This window comes from Bombina bombina, chromosome 4 (genome assembly GCF_027579735.1).
Source record: "Bombina bombina isolate aBomBom1 chromosome 4, aBomBom1.pri, whole genome shotgun sequence".
Classification (NCBI taxonomy): Eukaryota; Metazoa; Chordata; class Amphibia; order Anura; family Bombinatoridae; genus Bombina; species Bombina bombina.
The window spans coordinates 953,062,433-953,081,675 of NC_069502.1; the positions used below are offsets into that span (position 1 = coordinate 953,062,433).

The 19,243-nt window shown below is 39.4% G+C and overlaps 1 protein-coding gene across 1 annotated transcript in view; it reads right to left on the reverse strand.

Annotated features, from left to right (window-relative positions):
• The window catches only part of TTL (tubulin tyrosine ligase), a 111,021-nt gene that overhangs the window by 26,924 nt on the left and 64,854 nt on the right, over positions 1 to 19,243 (reverse strand). The window contains exons 3-5 of the mRNA XM_053711949.1: positions 18,937 to 19,169; positions 16,575 to 16,710; positions 6,550 to 6,819 (exon numbers count right to left, since the gene is read on the reverse strand). Of these exons, the coding sequence (XP_053567924.1) occupies positions 6,550 to 6,819; positions 16,575 to 16,710; positions 18,937 to 19,169 (639 nt within the window). The remainder of the gene's footprint in view (positions 1 to 6,549; positions 6,820 to 16,574; positions 16,711 to 18,936; positions 19,170 to 19,243) is intronic.

Consider the following 19,243-nt stretch of genomic DNA (forward strand, 5'->3'; position numbering starts at 1 on the left):
AGGAATACTCCTCAAGGGAAGAAAACACTCTGACCCACAGCATTCCGATACCAGAAATCAATTTTGTGATACTGATAATGCAAGAGAGGGAAAAAACCCTACGAGGTGAGAAAAACAAGGACCCACTGGCCCTTTAAAGATACTGAGGTACCTCCAAACCAAGGAGAACACGTAAAAATCCCTTCCCTACCCTAGGTGAGAAGATTAATCAACGGTAAACACCCTACTAGAGGCAAACCCTTCGGCCAATATTGTCAGCCCAGATGGATAGCAACTGGAGCCTACCAGGAAGCATCAGATGTCCCAGCAGACAAGTAGGGACCCATCAGAAAACCTCAAACTGAAGCCTCAGGTTGATATAAATCTCTCATAAAAGTCAGAAACCCCCCGCCCCCTCCAAAGGGACACGCGGGAGAACCAAACCCTAAAGGTTTAGCAGAATCTAATATCCTTAGATGTAAAGTATCTAGCAACATCCACAAACCCAAGAGTCTGAAAAGAACTCCAGACCGGTTTAGGAAAGGGACCCCAGTACCATTGGATCCCAAGGTAATCCATGTAGAAAGGCCTAACGACCTGACACCACGCTGGAAAGGCTAAATGGTCATTTTTCTGACCCCAGACAGATGAAAAGACTGTAACTGACCCAAGACCTCCTACCCTTAAGCCCGAAGGGCTAGATCTGCAATAAGATTGACGGGTAGCACCCGGGAGTCAAAGACCATGGTATGACAAGGGGCAGTTTTTATGCAGTATCGATCTCTCGACATGCTTGAAAAGGAATAACAACGGGAGCCTCGCAGCTCCTGGTAGAACGGTAGGGAGACCCTGCACTCCACGCACTAGAGAAAATGAAATACAGAAAAAGAAGGACATGTCCACTCTTCCATAACCAATGACCCAACCCAAGACGGGAGGGAAGGAAACATTGCCACCGCAAAAGGAATGCGACTAGGCTACAAGAGTCGTCATCTGGAGATACCTCAAGTGAAGATGCAATTGTCCACTATTCAGATACTAAACCTCAGGAAATCAACCACATCTCCAGACTTCCAAATAAATGGAAACCCACAGTTCTGAGCACACAACCCTCCTACCAGAAGCTTTGGATCTACGCCCCAGGCCCCAAACTTTGTTGTAGGATCCGAGTCCGGAGTCCATAACACTAGGCCTTAAGAGATGCATCATTTTTTTTAAAACCGACAGGCTAATCCGCACCACGAGGGTAACATGAAACCAAGAAACAGTAGACAGCGCCCGACCAGTACCTGCCTGGTACAAGAGAACTCCAGATCCGTCTAAGAAAAGTCGACCCGAAGGCTCGATAATATGAACTAGAAAACATAACCTCAGACTTAACCAAAGTGCGCAACTTCCGAGGAAGTGCCCATGCGACCACAAAATCGCAAGTATCAGTTCCAGAGAAAGAACGTTCTCAAAACGAAAGTTATATCAGCCGCCAGCTTTATACAAAATAATTCCGATACATCCTATCCGGATCTAAAATAAAAGTAAGGCAGCACCCGTGGGTGAACGCCCAAGGGAAAAAAAATGGTACGCCCAACCGGACCAGTCGATCAGAAGGCCCCCTTTACCCAAGCTCAGAACTGGAACAAATACATAAAATAAAGAAAAATGGAGACAAGGAGATTAGCTTCATCCCCAAAACGTCTATCCAGGTTGCCAGCCGGCATCTAACGCCTCAAATCCCTTGGCCCACTAGGACTGGGATCCTCCTCTAGCCAAAACATGTCTTAGTAGGACATGAAGACATGCCAATCTATAACGGAAGGCAAAATTATCCCTTACCGGATCGACAAACGACTCTGGCCCCTGTAATCTCAGAGGCCCCCGCGTCCCTAGGAGCAATCGGGCAATCCCTCGCCCAGCGTGCCCTGGTTGACAGAACACGGACAGTATCTTAAAAATATTTCACTTGGGAGATGCAAATGAGCCAAGGCCGCAGATATGGCCATACGGAACCGTGCCGTAACCTCTGGAGGAAACAGGCCACCTTCCAGAGAAGGAGTAAAAATCAAAGGGACACCTGCTTGCGTAGCAAAGGGAGTTTCTGGAACACATGCCCTGCAGGACCTAGCATCCTTGGGGGCGGATGGCTCAACGCATTCTGAGGACACTGAATCGGGAGAAGAGAGTACTCTGGAACGGCAATTGGAACATAATTGATGGGCATGGATAACCTGGGCCATTTCATATTCATCACAAGACGCATTCTCCGCATCAGAGACATCCGTGTCTAAAATGTCAGAATCCTCCATCATGGGATTACAAAAATTACAAACGGTAACTGACACCTTCTTTACACCCCCCATGGCTGGGGCACTCACCACCTCCTGTGAACCAGACAACCCACGAGCAGACTCTCTCTGTCGCCACACGGTCAGCATACGGAAGTGAAAAACAACGTAACCGCACCCGGTCACGAGGTGCACCATGCAAGTCATATAATAGCACGCAAATCTAAAGATCGCACCAAATGATGATTTTAATGTTCCGAAAGGCCATGAGACTATTGTATTACTACACATCAGCAGATAGAACCACATAACAAACATGATTAAAGCCCCCCCCCCCCCGTTCAATAACCCCCCTTAGGGGATATTAACTCATGATTCCTTATTTTAAGATAAAAGGAGTCCCACTGGGACCCTACCTTTACGTTAACATCACATTCACATAATGAAGTAAAATTAAACCATCTTACCGGAATCTACGCTGTGGAACAGGAACACGGCCCTTCAAGTGTGACAGATAGTAGCCTCGCTTCTGACATGGACTTGAGTGAACAAAGGCATGCAGCGAATGATTGCCAATGAGCTGTTAATATGAGTAGGGATGGTTCTGCAGAAAAACTCTCCCTGCATCTCCGGACTCTAACCTTCATCCATGCTCTCACTGAGAGGCTAACAGGACGACTTAAAACTCCAGTACCATTTCGAAGAGTACTACCCTCCATAAGAGACTTAACTCGAACTTCTGACACTTCTCTGCCAACCTCCTGTGACGAAAGGCAAAGAATGACAGGGGGATGAGGGAAGTGGGGGAGGTATTTGAAGCCTTTGGCTGGGGTGTCTTTGCCTCCTCCTGGTGGCCAGGTTCTGAATTCCCAAAAGTAATGAAAGCAACTGTGGACTCTTCCTGTTTAAGAAGAAAAAGCCGAGCGAAAAATAAACCCCCAAAAAAAACTGTTGTTGGGTATACTGTTCTTCATTTATGGATAAGTACAGCCTTGTTTAATTTGTAGTATGTATAAAATTACTAGAAATATTTTGCTTTAATAATTTCTACCTATTTGGAGTGATTGTTTGATGTGTCCTTGGGGGCGTCAGTCGGTAATATGTACTGTTACATGTGCAACCACATGCTCTGCTTTTTTGAGTGGAGATGGGCATTACAGATTACTATTGGCTGTACCGCCCACTGACTTGAAATTTAAAAAAACACCATATATTAGCAGCGAGGGGATACATAAATATCCACTAACTAATTTAGATTTATTTACAAAATATCAAGGGTCACTATGTACTGCTCTGAGTCATGTACTGTGTTATTTTTTATTGTTTACCTTTACAATTTGGCATTAAGGTACATTTTTGTTAATTTAATCTTAAAGGAATATGAAACCCAATATTTTTCGTTCATGATTCCAATAGAGCATGCGATTTTAAACAGCTTTCTAATTTACTTCTATTAGGAATTTTTCTTCGTTCTGTTGGTATCTTGTTGACAAGCAGGGATGTATGATTAGGAGCCGGCCTATTTCTGGAGTACTATATGGCAGTAGTTTTGCAGGAATGTTATCCATTTGCAAGAGCACTAGATGGCAGCACTATTTCCTGTCATGTAGTGCTCCAGATGCCTACCTAGGTATCTCTTCAACACAGAATATCATGGAAACAAAGCAAATTTGATAATAGAAGTAAATTGGAAACTTTTTAAAAATAGTATGTTCTGTCTGAATCAAAAGAACAATTCTGGGTTTTACATCCCTTAAAAAAAAAAAAAAATTTTTTACAAAGGGCTCCAAAAGTCAACAACATTGGCTTAGTTTTAGTTTCTTTAGAAAACATAATCACCTCAAAAAACTTTAATTACCAACATGTAATGTTACTCGTGTAGTAAATATTAATCATAAAAAATATTGGAATATTATAACACAACAGTAAAACAATTTCTCTTCTAATTAATTTCAAATTAGCAAAACAAAACCTGCAATTTTAGTATTCAGAATATGTGGGTTATTAAATTTAATTTGTAATTTAATTTATTTTTTAGAATCACTGACTATAGTTCCTTTCAATTTAGTTCGGTGTATTCTTTCTCGTACATGGTTTTAGTTACAGCAAAGCTTAATATGTTTTCCCATGTGACCATTGTTGCAACTGACATTTTTACTAGATTATTATATATTCTAAAATAATAATAAATAAAAACATTTTTTTAAATGTTTCTTAAATCAGAACATTTTCACTTACATACTACCAAAAATGTATTGCATGCAATAATTCAGTGTTCTCCCCAGGACCTTTTTAGTGGGCACAGTTTATTGATCACCCGGCTACAATTTAATCAAATATTACATTATTAAAGGACCGATAAACACAATAGAATTGTAAATTCCATAAATGTTTAATAAAAAGACAATGCAAAAGCACTTAGCTTGAATTTCAAATCAGTATGAGATATTTTTTGTATTTTTTTCAGTTAGTTACATTTTTCTTCCTAATGCATCATGTGATAGCCGTCAGCCAATCACAAAATGTATATAACGTATATCCTGTGACTCTTGCCCAAGCTCAGTAGAAGATGGTGCCTGAGAAACAGTGCATATAAAAAGATTGTGCACATTTAGATATTGGAAGTTAATTGGAAAGTTGTTTAAATCTTTCATGATGCAGATAGAGCACACAATTTTAATTTTGACTTGACTGTCCCTTTAAAGGGATATGAAACCCTATTTTTTTTTCTTTTGTGATTCAGATAGAGCATGCAATTTTAAGCAACTTTCTAATTTACTCCTATTATCAATTTTTATTTGTTCTCTTGCTATCTTTATTTGAAAAGCAGGAATGTAAGCTTAGGAGCCAGACCATTTTTTGTTATGCAGCTGGGTAACGCTTGCTGATTGTTGGCTAAATAAAGGCACTAAATGCAGTAGAATTGCATAATTAACAAACGCATAATAAAAAAGACAATGCAAAAGCACCTACTCAATTTGAAATAAGCAGTTGATTTTTTTTCTGTCAAATTTATTTTTCCTCCCAATATTTGGCCCCCTGTATCATGTGAAAGACATCAGCCAATCACAGCCTAGTATACGTATACCCTGTGAGCCTTTGCACATGCACAGTAGAAGCTTGTTCCCCTGAAAGTGTGTATATAAAGAGACTGTGCAAAGTTTGATATCGGAAGTAAATTGGCAAGTGTCTTAAAACTGCATGCTCTATCTGAATCCTGAAAGTTTATTTTGACTCGAGTGTCCCTTTAACGGGAATGCATTTGGGTGACCATGAAAAGGTATTTACTGGTCTGAGCAGTCTATGAGTTGGATGCTGGGCTTTTCAGACACTGCTTAAAAGGACTTTAAACACAAATTGTAAACTACATGATTATGAACCATCATATCTGAGAACACTTTTGCAAGAAGACTGCAGCTTTATTTTGTCAAATTAATATATTGTTTTATGTTTTTAAATTTCCACTGACTTCCCTGTTCCCCAGAACAAAATAACCTTTGCTAACAAATCACAAACTAAAATTCAGATATAGCACAAACTCTGTTTGCACATGTGTAGACTGGGTAGCCTGCCCTCTTCGCTTCCCCTAAAGTGGTTTAGCACTGATTCAATTTAGTAACTTAGTAATAATTTAACAGGTATTTAGACAGAGAGACATACATTCCTTTCTATTCTACATCTAATAGCTAAATACAAATAATATATATATATATATATATATATTATTTTTTTTAATAATATTCACACCTAAGCTACGTAGTATACCCACTGCTATTGCAAAGCATGATTTTCCTATCATGATTGTTGATGCAAAACTGATAATCCACCTTTTAAAAGTAAGTGACTGCAGAGAATGTTAGGGGTGGGGGGGAGTAAGTAAACAAAGCTCACATAAGTTGGCTAAAAGTATTGACCCAAGCCTCCCTGTTAAAGAAAAGATAAAAAAGCACAATTTTCAGATGTATTTTACAGCAACATGCATCAAAATAAACAATGTATATTGCAATAATGTTTCCCTTGCAATAAGGAAACATTTTATGCGTTGCTGAAATGTCAAAATTATCGGTCCATGTGGCTCCAAGTTCACGTGGGCAGTGTGAATATATCAGATCAGACTGTACTATACTATACTGACTCAGTGACTGTTGATTTATATCAATATTGGTTATGATACATAATTAATACAACAAAGTTTATTCTTGCATGTAATATTTTGAGTAGTGCAGGACTGCCATACACATGGGTTATTTGGAATATTACAGAAAATAACATACCAGTTGTTCCCTATTACCTTATGATTTCCTTGATCTGTGGTAATACGCTCGTCTCTAGACTTGTATCGAGGGAAGAAACAAGATACTGATTAAACTCTTCAAAAAACATTTCATTCCCTTCTTCATATCGTCCATAGTTTTTGGAGTGCTCCTTCTGAATGCAGTGATTGGTTAAGTGACTAGTCATATCCTGAAGATCAGAGGCATTGTACGGTTCTGAAGAGGTTCGCAGCACACCCTCTCGGTAGAGGAAGATATTGTACTGATTGTCTACAAGAACCCAGCTTCTGGAAAACACCAAATAAAAAAATGTAAAATGCCATAATCTCTGAATTGTTTGATGTTAAACTTAATTTCTAGAATGTGTACGTAGAATTAATAGTTTCCCTTTTCCATGGACAATTAAAAAAAAAATAAAAAAAAAATCAAGTTTTATATCTGAGGGCTGTAATACAATATCAACAACAACAAAATTAAATAACCAAATCAACCCCAATGTGAAAAATCAAAAAAAGTGATAAATACAATTTTAACTTTTAATTAACAAAATTGTAAAACCAGACTACTATATTAAAACCCCTTAAAATAATAAAAATATATTCTAAATCCACTCCCCCTGTTTTTGCCTGTATTACAATAAATTGGAACTGCAAGAAATAATCAATATAACCGATATTGATAGATTATTAAATAGTTGTCAACTAATCTCATTCAATTGGTTGTTCTGCGCACTGCACCAGTTACTTCATTCCGATTCCAAAGGCAGAACTTTTTTCCCCTTTCTGCGATCATTTTGAAATTAAAATTTTAAATTAGGCAGTTACAGCATCTCAATATCAATGTATTTACTAACTGGATAATAAAGCACTTTTTAAATTCTTATATACTGCAGCAGTTAAAAATTGAATAGCAATTTAGCTGCAGAGAAAAAAAAGGGAGGTACATTGCTCACAAGAACTTCTTAATTTCAGAAGTCACAGCTTTGCATACTGGGAGGAGCTATCATCAATCAATCGTGCTGCCATTTTGCAGCACTGCACTGTATTTGACTGTTCTCTTCAAACAGTGCTTCACTGTGGCTGCAGTGTGAAGGAAAACTTACACTGTGCAGTCAGAACATAGTACCATTTGAAGAGAACAAACTGAGATGGAGCAGCACTGCAAAGCAAAAGTGATTACAGTTCCTGCATTTGTCTTGTTCTTTCTGCAGATATACTGCATTTTCTGCGATAACATCTCAGATCACAGCATGTTCTTCCTTGGGGATTCCGATAAACTCCTGCACATGGTATTGTGTTTTATAGTAATGTTCTTAGCTTAAAGGATGTCTACAGATGTTTACTTTTCCCTTTTTCAGGACAGTGTAAGTTTCTTTTTCAGCTTACAACTTCTCCTGGCTTATGAGGATTAGATCACCTGTGTAACCCTGAAATAACAAGAGTCATCATTTGGATAATTTATATTAAAGCACAGATCGGGCATCTCACAAGGTCAGGCCATGTGACAAACGATTTGCTGTGTTTTCTCACGGTCACCCGGTGATCTGCATAAAACACACAGTGTGCTGGGGACCAGTGAGAAAAGCTAGGAGGCAGCAGTGAGGAAGAGAATAAAGAGGGACAACCTGAGGAGGACATCAACAGCCAAGTTAAAAATGAAGTCCAGGCTTACTTTGTTGAGAGGCCCTTTGCCAAGGAGGAAAACCTTTTGCATTGGTGGAAAGCTAACAAAGATAAATATCCCATCTTGGCGAAATAAGCAAAACCCTACTTATTTATCTCAGGCACCTCAACACCATCTGAGCGCCTCTTCTCTGCTGCAGGCAACAAAGCTGCAAAAAGACAGCCAGCCTCAGCCAGGAGCATGTGGACCTGTTGCCATTTTTGCATTTCAATGCAAAGTTCCTGGAAGAGCGAATAACAGAATATTACAAACAGTGATAGGCTACCTACTTCTAGTTCTACCTCTTTTCAAACAGTTTGTGGTTTTATTTCACTTAGTTATAAAAATGTGTTTTACTGCTTAAAAATTGAACAAACAATTGTGTTAAAGGGATATGAAACACAATTTTTCCCGCGATTCAGATTGAGCATGCAATTTTAAGCAACTTTCTAATTTACTCCTATTATCAATTTTTCTTCATTCTCTTGGAATCTTTATTTGAAAAACCTGGAATGTAAGCTTAGGAGCCAGACTATTTTTTTGTTCAACACCCTGGGTAGTGCTTGCTGATTGGTGGCTATATTTAGACACCAATCAGCAAGCGCTACCCAGGTACTGAGCCAAAAGCTTACATTCATGCTTTTTAAAAATAAAAGATACCAAGAAAACAACAAAAGATTGATAATAGGAGAAAATTAGAAAGTTGCTTAATATTGCATGCTGTAACTAAATCATGAAAGTTTAATTTTGACTAGACTATGGGGCATATGTATCAAGCTCCGTATTGAGCTTGATGCCCCGTGTTTCTGGCGAGCCTGCAGGCTCGCCAGAAACACCAGTTATGAAGCAGCGGTCACAAAGACTGCTCCATAACCTGTCCGCCTGCTCTGAGCAGGCGGACACACATCGCCGGAAATCAACCCGATCGAGTACGATCGGGTTGATTGACACCCTCCTGCTGGCGGCCAGTAGCTCTTGTATTTTCAGCGAGGTCTGGCGGACCTGATCCGCAGTGTCGGATCAGGTCCGCCAGCCCTTGATAAATAGGGGCCTATACCTTTAATGTAAAGTTTTAGTTTGGTTTATATTTGTATTACTCAGTTTGTGGATTTTATTTTAAAATATAGGGGGAAAAATTACTTTTTTTTGTTCCGATTCATTGAAAAAAAAGAATATTTATGCTTACCTTATAAATCTATTTCTTTTTTGACACGATGAGTCCATGGATCATCTTAATTACTAATGGGATATTCACCTCCTGGTCAGCAGGAGGAGGCAAAGAGCACCACAGCAGAGCTGTTAAATAGTTCCTCCCTTCCCTTCCACTCCAGTCATTCGACTGAAGTTAGGAAGAGAAAGGAAAAGCCAAGGTGCAGAGGTGTCTGAAGTTTACAATAACCCACAACCTGTCTAAAAGAACAGGGCGGGCCGTGGACTCATCGTGTCAAAAAAGAAATAAATTTAAAAAAGAAAAGTAAATTTATGCTTACCTGATAAGACACGATGAGTCCACGGATCATCTTAATTACTAATGGGATTCAATACTGAAGCTAGAGTACACAGATGATACAAGAGGGACAAGACAGGGAACCTAAACGGAAGGCACCACTGCACGAAGAACCTTTCTCCCAAAAACAGCCTCAGCCGAGGAAAAAGTGTCAAATTTGTAAAATTTTGAAAAAGTATGAAGAGAGGACCAAGTTGCAGCCTTGCAAATCTGTTCCACAGAAGCTTCATTTTTGAATGCCCACGAGGAAGCAACAGCCCTCGTGGAATGAGCTGTAACCCTCTTGGGAGGCTGCTGTCCAGCAGTCTCATAAGCAAAATGTATGATACTCTTCAGCCAAAGAGAAAAAGAAGTAGCCATTTCTGACCCTTACGTTTTCCAGAGAAAATTACAAACAAAGAAGAAGACTGCCGAAAGTCTTTAGTCGCCTGAAGATTAAAACTTTAAGACACGGACCACGTCCAAATTGTACAGAAGACGTTCCTTCTGAGAAGAAGGATTAGGACACAAAGGAAGAACGACAATCTCCTGATTAATGTTTCGATCTGAAACCACTTTAGGAAGAAATCCTAATTTAGTCCGTAAAACTACCTTATCTGAGTGGAAAATAAGGTAAGGAGACTTGAACTGCAAAGCCGAGAGCTCTGATACTCCTCGAGCTGAAGAAATAGCCACAAGAAATAAAACTTTCCAAGATATCAACTTGATATCTAAGGAATGCATAGGCTCAAACGGAGCCCCTTGAAGAACTTTGAGAACTAAATTAAGACTCCAAGGAGGAGTAACTGGTTTGAACACAGGCCTGATCCCTAATCTGGGACATCTGCCAGATGTTTGTGAAATAAAATATATAGCCTTTAGGGAACTTGTCGATAAACCCTTCTCCAAACCTTCTTGGAGAAAAGACAAAATTCTAAGAATCCTAACTCTACTCCATGAGTAGCCCTTGGATTCACACCAATAGAGATATTTACGCCAAATCTTATGGTAAATCCTAGTTACAGATTTACAAGTCTGAACCATGGTCTCTATGACCGAGTCAGAAAACCCCGCTTGGATAAGATTAAACGTTCAATCTCCAAGCAGTCAGCTTCAGAGAAACTAGATTTGAGTGAAGGAAGGGCCCCTGAATCAGAAGATCCTTCCTCAACGGAAGTCTCCAAGGTGGCAGAGAAGCCATCTCCACCAGATTTGCATACCAAATCCTGCAAGGCCAGGCCGGTGCTATGAGGATCAACGAAGCACTCTCCTGATTGATTCGAGCAATTACCGAGGAAGAAGAGCAAACTCCAGCTGACCCCATTTGAGAATCAGGCTGGAGAACACTTCCGGATAGAGTTCCCACTCCCCCAGATGAAAGGTCTGTCTGCTCAGAAAGTCCGCCTCCCAGTTGTCCACCCCTGGGATGTGGATCGCTGACAGGTAGCAAGAATGGGCCTCCGCCCTGAATTATCTTAGTTACTTCTGTCATCGTTAAGGAACTCCTCATTCCTCCCTGATGATTGATGTAGGCTACTGAAGTTATGTTGTCCGACCGGAACCTGATAAACTTGGCCGAGGTTAACTGAGACCAGGCCAGAAGAGCATTGAAGATTGCTCTCAGTTCCAGGATGTTTATAGGAAGAACAGACTCTGACTGAGTCCAAGTCCCTAAGCCTTTAGAGAGCCCCAGACAGCTCCCCACCCTAAAAGGCTGGCATCTGTTGTCACAATCACCCAAGACGGTCTGCGAAAGCAGGTTCCCTGGGAAAGATGATCCAGAGACAACCACCAATGAAGAGAATCTCGTCTCCTGCTCCAGAGTTATCTGAGGAGACAAGTCTGCATAATCCCCGTTCCATTGCCTGAGCATGCTTAGCTGCAGAGGTTTGAGATGGAACCGAGCAAATGGGATGATATCCATTGCCGCCACCATCAGCCCGATAACCTCCATGCACTGAGCCACTGACGGCCGAAAAGAGAGGACTGAAGGACTAGACAAGTATCGATAATCTTTGATTTCCCGACTTCGGTCAGAAAGATCTTCATGGATAGGGAATCTATTATGGTTCCCAAGAAAGTTATCCTTGTACTTGGAGTCAAGGAACTTGTCCCCAAATTTATCTTCTACTCGTGAGTTCTTAGGAAGGTAACACCAGGTCGGTATGGGATCTTGCTTGTTGAAAAGATGGCGCCTGAACTAGAATATCGTCCAGATAAGGCGCCACCCCAATGCCTTGTGGTCAGAGAACCGCCAGGAGAGACCCCAGAACCTTTGTAAATATTCTTGGAGCCGTGTCCAGACCGAAAGGCAGAGCCACGAACTGGAAGTGCTTGCCCTAGAAGGCAACCCTTAGGAACTTCTGATGATCCCTGTGAATGGGAACGTCCTTTAAATCCACTGTTGTCATAAATTGACCCTCTTGGATCAATGGGAGAATGGAACGTATAGTTTCCATCTTGAAGGACGGAACTCTGAGAAATTTGTTTAGACTCTTGAGATCTAAAATTGGTCTGAAGGTTCCCTCCTTTTTGGGGACCACAAACAGGTTGGAATAAAAACCCTGACCTTGTTCCTGTACTGGGAAGGGAACGATCACTCCCATGATAGAGAGGTCTTTTACACAATGTAAGAACACCTCGTTCTTTATCTGGTCTGCAGATAATCTTGAAAGTAGAAAAAACCTGCCTCTGGGAGGAAAACTTTTGAACTCCAATTTGTATCCCTGGGACACTATCTCTATTGCCCAGGGATCCTGAACGTCCCAAACCCAGGTTTGAACAAAAAAGGATAGCCTGCCCTCTACCATATCTGGACCCGGATCAGGGGCATGCCCTTCATGCAGTCTTGGAATCAGCAGCAGACTTCTAGGACTGTTTTGGCCTTGTTCCAAGACTGGTTGGGTCGTTCCTGCTTAGAGGAGGAAGAGGAAGAACTTCCCTTGAAATTTCGAAAGGAACGAAAATTATTCTGTCGTCTCTTTTGCTTGTTTCTCTTATCCTGAGGGAGTAGATAACCCTTACCTCCCGAAATATCAGAAATAATTTCCGTCAAGCCAGGGCCAAACAAGGTCTTCCCCTTGTAAGAAATCGCTAGAAGCTTAGACTTAGATGACACATCCGCAGACCAAGGTTTTAACCATAGGGCTCTGCGGGCTAGGACAGAGAAACCTGAACTTTTAGCTGCCAGTTTGATGATTTGAAGAGAAGCGTCTGTAATGAAAGAATTAGCTAGCTTCAGAGCTTTTATCCTGTCTTGGATCTCCTCCAAGGGCGTCTCGGTCCTGAGAGACTCGGATAGAGCATCAAACCAATATGCTGCCGCACCCATGACGGTAGCAATGCACGCAGCAGGCTGCAATAGCAGACCCTGGTGAACCTAAATCTTTTTAAGTAGACCCTCTAACTTCTTATCCATAGGACCTTTGAAATAACAACTGTCCTCTATGGGAATAGTAGTTCTCTTGGCTAAGGTGGAAACAGGCCCTTCCATTTTAGGAACAGTCTGCCAAGCCTCCTTGAAAGCATCAGCTATGGGAAACATCTTCTTAAAGATAGGTGATTGAGAAAAGGGAATACCTGATCTCTCCCATTCTTTAGTAACGATCTCCGAAGCTCGCTTTGGAACAGGAAATACGTATGAATAAGAAGGAGTTTCAAAATATTTGTCCAGTTTACTAGACCTTTAAAAGGGCCACCACTACTGTGGAATCACAGCTGTCTAAGGTAACTAAAACCTCCCTGAGTAACAGGCGGAGGTGTTCTAGCTTAAACCTAAAAGGTTACAACCTCCGAGTCCGTCAGAGGCAATAAACTTACGTTTGCCCTACAACATTGGAAAAACAGACAGGGCATAAGAAATAGTTGAAGACATAAGAGAAGCTATGTGTTGTAATGAAATCCCAGAAGGGACTATAGCGGAAGCGCAGGGCACTGCTTGTGAGGGCGGTAAAATTTGGGATGTTTGTGGAGAAGCTGCAGCATAAATTGACCGTCAACATTGGACTCCTGGACAACATCTGCCTTAGAGGAGACTGGTTTAGAAAATATCTTATCCCTAAAACTTAAAGTCCTTTGAATACATAAAGGACAGAAAGGGATTGGTGGTTCCACATTAGCGTCAAAATATAAAGCACAGGTGACATCTTGCAAGTCTCCTTGTCCATGTTTATACACAATTTATTAAATAACAAATAAAAATTATCAAATGTATTTGTGCAAAACACTTATAAAAAACAGTTACTGTCTCTTTAAATTTTAAACGGTTATTTTAATTCTTGCTGAAAATGACAGTCCTGTAAATGATCTCCTTTTACAGATAATTAAAACAAATAAAAATTATCAAATTTATTTGTGCAAAACACTTATAAAAAAACGTTACTGTCTCTTTAAATTTTAAACGGTTATTTTAATTCTTGCTGAAAATGACAGTTTTGTTAATGATCTCCTTTTACAGATAAACAATTAAAACAAATAAAAATTAACAAATTTATTTGTGAAAAACACATAAAAAAAACCCCAAAAAAACGTTACTGTCTCTTTAAATTTTAAACGGTTATCTTAATTCTTGCTGAAAATGACAGTTTTGTTAAAGCCAAAAATCCTCTGCACCTCAGCACTCTGCTGAAGTGCTCCTATCTGACCAAAGATCGTCAAGGTCCAAAATGGTCTTTTTGAGTCCCTTTCTTCACTCTGCCGTTATGACTGAAACAATAGAGGCAACTGATTACCAGAACAACCGCACTAGAAACGCATGAATTCTCCTCATGCAACTCAAGCACAGACCGGTCAATCCACTGAGCGCACTATCCCAGACTTGCGCAACGGAATGGCGCCAAAACCGGAAGGACCGCCTATCGTGGGCGTGACCTAACCAATTAAACATCAATTCCTGTGAAACCACCTGAGCCATCTTTAATATAGATAAAATACGATTGCCCTGCAATTCCGTTAAATATTTAACTTTCTCCAGCCCCAGTGCCCTGGTCCAATACACTGCTCAGAAACCTTTCCCATATTAAATAAAGGTATTATGTCCCCACATAAAGAACTTATTCTCTCAAAAAAAGCCCTTTATGATGAAATGTGTGCTTTTATATTGAAAAATTCTGAGTCCTTTTCCCCAGAAATTAAAGGTAGCACTTACCTGGCAGTAAGGCAGCTCTCAGGTTTGAGAGGTCCTCTCCCTCACATCGACCTGAGGATATCAAAAATGCGGAGTCAATGCATCTCTCAGGATAAGGGCAGCAAGTAAATCAGGGAAGCGCAGTGAGAATTATGTCCCACAAGTTCCCATTGCTCTAAAGCCACCAAAAGCTCTACTGAAGAGACTGATCTGGACTACGGCTACACCCTAGAACAAAGCTGCACACTCTGGCACTACTTTTAAAATAATAAACTCTTGATTGAAGAATCTTTAACTAAAACTTCACTTTACCTCTTCCTATCACTAACGTAGGCAAATAGAATGACTGGAGTGGGAGGGAAGGGAGGAGCTATTTAACACCTCTGCTGTGGTGCTCTTTGCCTCCTCCTGCTGACCAGGAGGAGAATATCCCATTAGTAATTAAGATGATCCGTGGACTCGTCGTGTCTTAAAAAAGAAATAAAAATCAGTTGATTAATCGATTATCAAAATAATTATTAATTGCAGCCCTACAATAAATATTAGATCCTAATAGAATTTAATTCTCTTACATATAAAGACCAGCACAATGTGGGTGATTATCCCCTTTGGATAAAATGTTCCCAACAAATTATCTGTAAATTCTATTATTCCCACTCAGGGTAACTATATAAAAGGATTCTTCACTATTCTCTCATATTACTCCATCATAATGATTTAAAAAGGCTGGATATTCCTGTGCTAGCCTCTTTACATTTTAGGCAGCATACCATCTAATTAAATCACATTTATACACATCAACAACTAGCTAACTGGCCCAAACAGTCAGAGAGAGTGGATTAGGCATGGCTCCTGTTTGACACATAGCTTTTTCAAAGCTATTATTGATTTTTCCCATTATGGTTGTTTAGGATAATTTTTTAAATATTTTGGTATGCTTTGAGAATGATTCTTTTTCTCTAAATAACCTTTTGTTGACCATTTTGAACACATACCACACAGGAGCAATGCCTTTCCTAAGAACAAGGCCAGCGAGTCAATCAGAAGGGACATAGTTGCATATTCCCTAATCACCAGTCGTGTCTTGCTCTGGAATCTCTATAGCAAAGATTATTTGTGCATGGTGCTTTTTTCTGAACACATTTTAACTGTGAGATGTACCTAATACTTATACTACATTCTTAGTTCCTATCGAATTTTAAATAACTTTGCAGCAAATACTGTGCGTCAATGCACTGCAGTCAAGAGTTAAGCATATTATTAGTAACTATAAATGCATTGGCGGGGACATCATTTAGGTTTCAAAGAGTTAAACACCAACCTTTACTAATTTAAGAACTTACACACAGATGTTATAATAAACATTTTTCTTTTTCTAAAAAAAACCGAAACAAAAAAACCCCAACACGCTATATCTAGATTTAAAGCACCTTTAACACGGACAAGAAATTATGCACTTCCATTAATGCATAACACTTATATCCCCTTATATCCCTTTAAGCAATGTATGTATGTATTGGGTACTTGTAAAGCGCGGCTAATCACCCGTAAGGGTATCAAGGCGCTGCTCATTTTATCGACCTCAGAAGGATGAAAAGCTGAGTGGACCTCGCCGGAGATCGAACCTGCAACCCTTGGGTTGCTACAGAGCTCAGCCACAGTGCCTTAGCATGCTGAGCTATCTGTTTTGCCTCTGAGCTATCTGTCCGGCAACTGAATTAAAATTGTGAGCAGTCCCTTGGTGACTGTTATAAAAAATAATTTATCACCTAATATCAAACTTTCGATGACCCGGTTCTAGTAAGAGTGGATTTTCTAAGTATTTCTGAATCACATGCACTTGGCCTTGATTATCGATGAAATTAAGTAGTTCACTGGCTTCCGAGGATATAAGAATCCCTTCCCCTAAAGAAAAAAAAAAGAAAAAAAGGTCAGAGGTATAGAAAAATTGTCCTTGACCCATAATTTAGCTATATTCAACAGAGGTCGATACTGTTCATTTAAAACAAAAATAGCAAAAGGACTTGAATATAAAAATGAAGCTTTCTTGGTTTAGATGGAGCACTCAATTGTTCAAATTTTTTTACCTAGGCTTAAAGGGACATTCCAGTCAAAATTTAAATGCACACAGATGAATTACATCTTTGAATAGAAAGATATTTGCAATATACATGTATTAGAAATAGGCTGACCATATTGCCGCTTTAAAAAGGGACACATGAAAAATACATATGTTAGGGCTGTTTTCAGGGCTGTTTAAAGAAATGGTTTTGTATAAGAACCCTCACATATGTATTTTTCATATGTGTTCCTTCTTAAAGCAGCAATATGGTCAGCCTAATTAGAAAAAATGTTTCTAGTAAAAGTTATCACTGTTTTAGTGTTAACATTTTGTCTGCACGTGCATGTGAGGCATAGCTAGATATTCTCAGTGCACCAGCATCTGAAATACTGACGCTGCTCAGAGCGCCAATGGGACTTCTATCATGTCAGCAATAAACAAACTGAATCATTACCAGATGGTACAAGCCCCATAGGCCATCTGAGCAAGTCATGTGTTTAAAATGCTGGTGCACACTTAAATACACATTTGAAACAGCTATAACTTTAATTAAAAGCATTTTTGCTAATACATGTATATTACAAAAATGCTTCTATTCAAAACTGAAATGCATCCATGTGGATTCCAATTTTGACTGGAATGTCCCTTTAAGAGCAGCAAAGCACTGAAGCGGTCTTTAACTATGTGTTTTTCCCAGGCTACACACGTAGTTATATGTAAGCAATAGAGCATATGATTATTAGCACATAAGCTGATTTTCCTTTTAAGCACTGCTAAATAGTAATGCTCTTTAAATTAGAATTAGATTTACCCTATCATGAGTAATAGGACTCACTGTCAACATCTAAAAAAAGCTTTCACATCAGTGCAATAGGAAGTTTATAAATGTGTACAGTTAAATAGGAAACTAAATGACATGAATCACAAAATTTATATATTAGCTAAAATCAAATTTGAAAATGATTAAAACAGATAAATGCTATTTTGACTTTACTGTCCCTTTAATTGAAGGGGCAAAACATGAGTTATGTAAAGAAGAAACAAATCCTATTAAAAATGGTAGCAATTAGTAACAATGGCTAAATAATACATTAGAAGACAAGTGTATTCATATTTAAACAGGTTTATTTAGATTGCTTTGCGGTCAGTGGTTATGTACACTGATGCTACCTCACATGAAAGTCTTTCCAGTGTAAAGAGAATACTGTATGCTCAGAAACTAGATCAGGTAAAGTTAAAGATGTAGATCAGACAGCCTCAAACTTGGCCCTCCAGAGGTTTTGGAACTACATTTCCCATGAGGCTCAGACAGCATATGAGCTGGCTGAGCATCATGGGAAATGTAGTTTCAAAACCTCTGGAGGGCCAAGTTTGAAGATGTCTGATGTAGATGGTGCAGTTCTATGGGGTACTGTGGATTTTACAGCCCCCAATCCTCACTTCAAAAATCCTAATTCTTATTTAAGGCAAATGCCCCAAACAAGCTGAGCTAGAACTATTTTTTCATTCTAAAACCTAAACATATTCTACTCGCCTTTCTTTGCGAACAATGAAGGTAAAATAAAGTTGGTTCGATCCATGAAAAAATTGAATGATTGTCTCTATCTATTGTTTGTTTCTTTTTTAAGGATGAGTAAAAACAGTAGATTTACATAAACAACAAATGCATGATAACAAGACAATGCAATAGAACTTAGTCTGAATTTCAAATGAGTAGTAAATTTTTTCTGACAAATTTCAAAGTTATGTCTATTTCCACTCCCCCTATATCATGTGACAACCATTAGCCAATCACACATGCATTTGTGTATATTCTGTGAATTCTTACACATTCTCAGTAGAAGCATGTGCACAAGCTCAAAGGGTATATGTATACTAGTCTGTGATTGGCTCATATCTGTCACATGATACAGGGAGCCTGGAAAATGTGAGAAATAATACATTTGTCAGGAAAAAAATCTGCTAATTTGAAATTCAGAGTAAGTGCTATTGCATTGTCTTTTTATTATGTACTTGTAAATTAGGTTATTCTACTGTCTTGAGTGGTCCTTTAAGTTGTCATAACTAACCTTTGGCACCTGATGAAGATTTGGCTATCCATACATTTCCTTCTCCACTCTCTTTTCTTTGATTAAATGAAACCAAGAACTCTTCTCGCTCATCAGTCCGAGAACTGTTAATGAGTTCGTGAAGGCCGTTCCTTTTCTGTGCCACTGGACTCTTTTCATTGGCTGGGTATATGACATAGGATTCTGGGAAACAATCACAGGATTCTAACAGCTCTGGACTGGTCTTGATTAGCCTGACAAAGGAATAGGTAGGAATAAATGTTAATATTATGGAAACCATTATCAGCTCGATCTAATAATATATTAT